General features: G+C 34.8%; 1 protein-coding gene across 1 annotated transcript in view; it reads right to left on the minus strand.

The window, feature by feature from the left end:
• Window positions 1-477: 477 nt before the first annotated feature.
• The window catches only part of figla (folliculogenesis specific bHLH transcription factor), an 8,959-nt gene continuing 4,827 nt past the window's right edge, over window positions 478-4,609 (minus strand). The window contains exons 2-4 of the mRNA XM_016460706.1: window positions 2,184-2,333; window positions 1,972-2,061; window positions 478-887 (exon numbers count right to left, since the gene is read on the minus strand). Of these exons, the coding sequence (XP_016316192.1) occupies window positions 690-887; window positions 1,972-2,061; window positions 2,184-2,333 (438 nt within the window). The 3' untranslated portion in view covers window positions 478-689. The remainder of the gene's footprint in view (window positions 888-1,971; window positions 2,062-2,183; window positions 2,334-4,609) is intronic.

Consider the following 4,609-nt stretch of genomic DNA (forward strand, 5'->3'; position numbering starts at 1 on the left):
AGAAAAAAAAAAAGAAAAATCATAAAATGCTTGTCAAGTAAAATGATTAACGTTTTACACTTTGTAGAAAAGTTCTTTAAATTCTTTGAGATTGCTGAATTTATATTATGAATTCATCATTTCAGATAGCCTCCGAGTTCAACAAATACATTTTTTTGTACAGCATCTTAAACATCCTTATGTCATATGCCTTTTACCTTCACTAAAGTTGTAAATAACAGATTTACAGGAGCATGTTTTACAAGAAAATATTTCTTTCCACATTAAAAATAGAACGTTTCATTCAATGTGTTACTGTTGCTTTGTAATTATTTTATATTTGCTAGCGGTTTCTGAGTGAAATACTTTCTATACCATTTTTCTGTGTGTTGATGTTGAAAACATTCATATTCTGTAAAAACTGTTAAAACACATTAAAATTACTATTTACAGTTTATTCACATTTGTGAACAATAAAGCAAATAAGCCACAAAATAAACTTTACACACATTTTCTCCCATATTTATAGGAGTTCGCCAAAAAAAAAAAAAAACCTCATTACAACTCAGTATCAAATCAACCATCAATCCTCATCTTGGTTGACACATTTTAGTAATATTACTAATATTGGAGACAAATGGCACAAACAGCATAAAGTGAAGAGGCGCATACAGAAATGTCAGTGATTCGAGGCACCAAAAGGCGTCAACCTAAGGCACCGAAGACGAGAGTGTGCTTGCTACCACAGTTTGTTCTGAGCCAACCTGAACAATGTACATTGGTACGACACACTGCACTGTCATGTTGTTGAGATCAATGTCATCATCCGCTCCTGTTGCCATGGTGACCAGTGGGGCAGCCACGCTCACGCCCGCAGACAGAAAGGGATTTGACGTTGACTCCAGGACCTGAGAATGAGATGGAGATGACTGCAACAGTGATAGCATGCAGAGAGATTTCAGAGGAAAACTTCGAAAACCACTACCATTCAAAGATTGAGGTCAGAAAGAATTTGTCTTGAAAGAAATTAACCCTGAAAAGCCTACTGTATAATATTTGATACACACATTTTATAATGCCTTTCATTTATTAGCAGGATCAAAACAGGTTTGTACACAATATACTACATGCCTTTTGTTGTCTGATTGACGGTTTATACTTGTTCTAGCAAGTCTCAGTTTTTCTAAAAATTCTCCTTCAGGTCACAGTACACCTGTCTTTTTGCTGACATTAATTTTTTTTTTTAATAAAGTAAACAAAAACATTTAGATTTTTATTATTTTTTATATACTTTATTACTAGACTAAAACACCTTAGGTTTACTCCATTTTCCATACATTTTCAAAAACAATCATGTTGAAATGTGAGTATCAAATATGATATCAGGCTTTTGAGGAATCTCTTAATCTTTGTATTGCATTATATATTTTGCCCCTACAATGCAAAACTACAGAAATTTGATCATAAAACTAAGCATTTAAATATCATTTTACGAAGACATGTTATTGGGAGATTTAGAACAACAACTGACATTTATACGCATTTTATGATAAGCAGTGTTATACCGTTATAAAGATTGATTACTGATTTACATTACAAGCTACCAGAATTTAATCTTATTGATAAATATAAAAATCAGCAACTACACCGAACTGCATATTTGTGCTCAGTTTGGGCCTCTGAGTGAAATTAAGCATTTTTTTTCCCCTCTGCAATCACACAAATCACATTTTAGATAAAAAAAAAAAAACAGACTGTAATGTATAATATTTCACAATATTACCGTTTTACTGTGCGTTTTGATCAAATAAATGCAGCCTTGGTAGGCATTAGAGACTTTTCTCAAAAACATTTAAAGACCTCAGCAGCACCAAACTTTAGAATAGTGTTCTTCCTACTGTATTTTGTGACATCAGAATGCATTTACTACTCCAGCTTAAAACACATTTTTCAGCCTTCTAGAATTGGAAGGAACTATTACAGAGAACTCACATCCTCCATGTTCCAGAGATCAGAACAGTCAGTCTCCAAGCTGGAGTAGTTGATTCCAGTCTCCAGCAAAACATCTGCATTCCCATTACTCTGCGCCAAAAAAAAAAAATTTGGACAGTATATTTGAATGTTCCCGTTATATCAAATAGTTCAAAAGGGAATGAAGTGTAATTCAGGACTGAATGAGTGACACTGCTATGCCCTTAACTCACAGTGGCAGAGGTGTGATTGAGCACTGCTGACAGGAGCCGGATGTACTCCGTCGCAGCCTTCAGCATGTCCACTTTACTAGGCTTTCGGTCTCGCGGCATCACTGGCACAATACGCCGAAGGTACGAAAACATGCTGTTCAGGCTCCTCACCTGTGTGGAGCAGCACATGACATTATTAACTGGCAAAAATTTCAGTACACTTTTGACTCGGCTAAATAAATAACCTGAAAATGGAGTGGAGGAACAAACTGGTCCATTTTATTACAGAGCAAGTAGAACAGGACCAGTATTTTGGCCAGAAAAAGTTACTCCAAAGTGAAAACTGCCTCATTTACTTAGTTCCTGGAAAAGGTCTTAAATGAGACATAATATGCCCCTTTTTACAATCTTCAATGAACAATATTTCAATCATTAAAAACAGCGGGACATTCTAAAACGTTTAAATGCGAAATTACTTAAAGTGCCTTTAAAACAGTGATATTAATAGATCAAATTCAGTACACACCTTACTGATGATGCGTGCTTTATGCAGGCAAGTAAATGAGCCCAGAATATGAACGCAATGCGCTAAATGGTTAAGCGTCTTCTTTATAATGGTTTTCTATGGGGAAAAAAATTAATATTAAACTTTGCACATTGCGTTTATATTCTAGTTTCATCTGCTTGCCTGTGCAGAGTTTGCATCATCAATAAGGTGTGTACTGAATTTGGCCTTTAAATATCACCGTCTTACTACATTACTACTTAATGCAAACCTCGTAAAAATAACTGGTGGTCAGTGGAGCAAAGCCTTGTTTTGCCCTCCATGTGGGCGTTCCTGTAAGAGTGTGACATCACGTGAAAACTACCACAATGCATCAGATCAACTCTGAGAAAGTCAGCTAGTCTTTAATTATACACTTTTAAATTAATTTCCATAATAAAAATTGTATATTTGGAATCCTGAGAGCTTTACAGCATTACAGCTTAAAGGGGCCATGAACTGCCTTTTTAATCATTTTATACTGTTCTCTGAGGTCCGCTTATAATGTCATCAAGATTTTTACATAAAAAAAAAAAAAATCAGAAGTAATGGCTATTTTCTGTCCTGTTTTGACCCCCTCATCATCAGAACGCTCCGTCTGAATAGATGTGGCGGATTTTAGACTCGGAAGTAAGTTTGATTTGCTTTGATTGGCTAAGAGTTGAGAGTTTTTATTTTTATTTTTTTTATTAAACAATTAAACAAATATAAATGCATTATAACAGAATCTCAGAAAAAAAAAAAAAAAACGATAACAGCCAGGGGAAAGAAAATTGCAATCTAAATAAAACAAAACACTAACACGAAAGTAAAATTGGCTGCTAACAGTTGAGTATCTGAGCACTTGACTACTTATGACATATTTCCTGTATTTGGTCCAAGTGAGCATGAAAACCATAAGTGTGTGTAGAGCTTTTCATTACTTAATAGGACGCACTTAGTGTTTTTTTATTTTCAATACTTTGCATTTTAAAAGTAAACTTCTAAATGTCTGTTCAGTAGTCCCTATAACAGATGACAATTTAATTTTGTGGTGCTTCTAATTAAGTGATAAAAAGAAGTTGCAAATGTTGTACAAGCACTTGACTACTTATGACATATTTCCTGTATTTGGTCCAAGTGTTCAAGGGAGCATGAAAACCACAAGTGTGTGTAGAGCTTTTCATTACTTAATAGGACGCACTTAGTGTTTTTTTTATTTTCAATACTTTGCATTTTAAAAGTAAACTTCTAAATGTCTGTTCAGTAGCATGACACAATTTAATGTTGTGGTGCTTCTAGTGATAAAAAGCAGTTGCAAATGTTGTACAAAATAATTATCACCACTACTCATTTGCACCAATAAAACATGCAACTCTTTGTTTTACTACCAAATTATATGTAATATCTAACTATTATTAATATTTATTTCCACAACATGATGCATGATCGGATACACTAAGCCTCAAATAATGCTCCAGAGTGGTATTCGAGATAGTGTGGATTTAGTGTGCATTAAGGGCACACTGAACAGTCTTGCAAACTTCCTGTCGCACTCACACGCTCTCAAGTGGCCAAGACTGCAAGTGTGGGTTTTTGGACAAGGGGTATGTTTGACAGCCTACATCCTTCGTAGATGGATGCTGCTGTGATTTAGGTTAAAAACACAAATACCCAGTACAAACGATCAATAATAACAGACAAAGCAATGGTGATCACTTAATAAAAAGTTACTCACTTGTGTGGCGCGACATTACCGTCTGATGCAATATAGTCGCACAGCATCGTCTTTTGGTTTCAATCTTTCTGAAAATCCTGCGTAGAATTGTGCCTGGTTTGTAAACGCATCCACGTTAAAATGAAGTGAACTTAGGACCAAGTTCTTCAATAAGATTAAAATTCATCCCCTCTTTCCTAATTTCAG

The sequence above is a fragment of the Sinocyclocheilus anshuiensis genome, unplaced genomic scaffold (assembly GCF_001515605.1).
Source record: "Sinocyclocheilus anshuiensis isolate Anshui unplaced genomic scaffold, SAMN03320099.WGS_v1.1 scaffold36, whole genome shotgun sequence".
Taxonomy (NCBI): Eukaryota; Metazoa; Chordata; class Actinopteri; order Cypriniformes; family Cyprinidae; genus Sinocyclocheilus; species Sinocyclocheilus anshuiensis.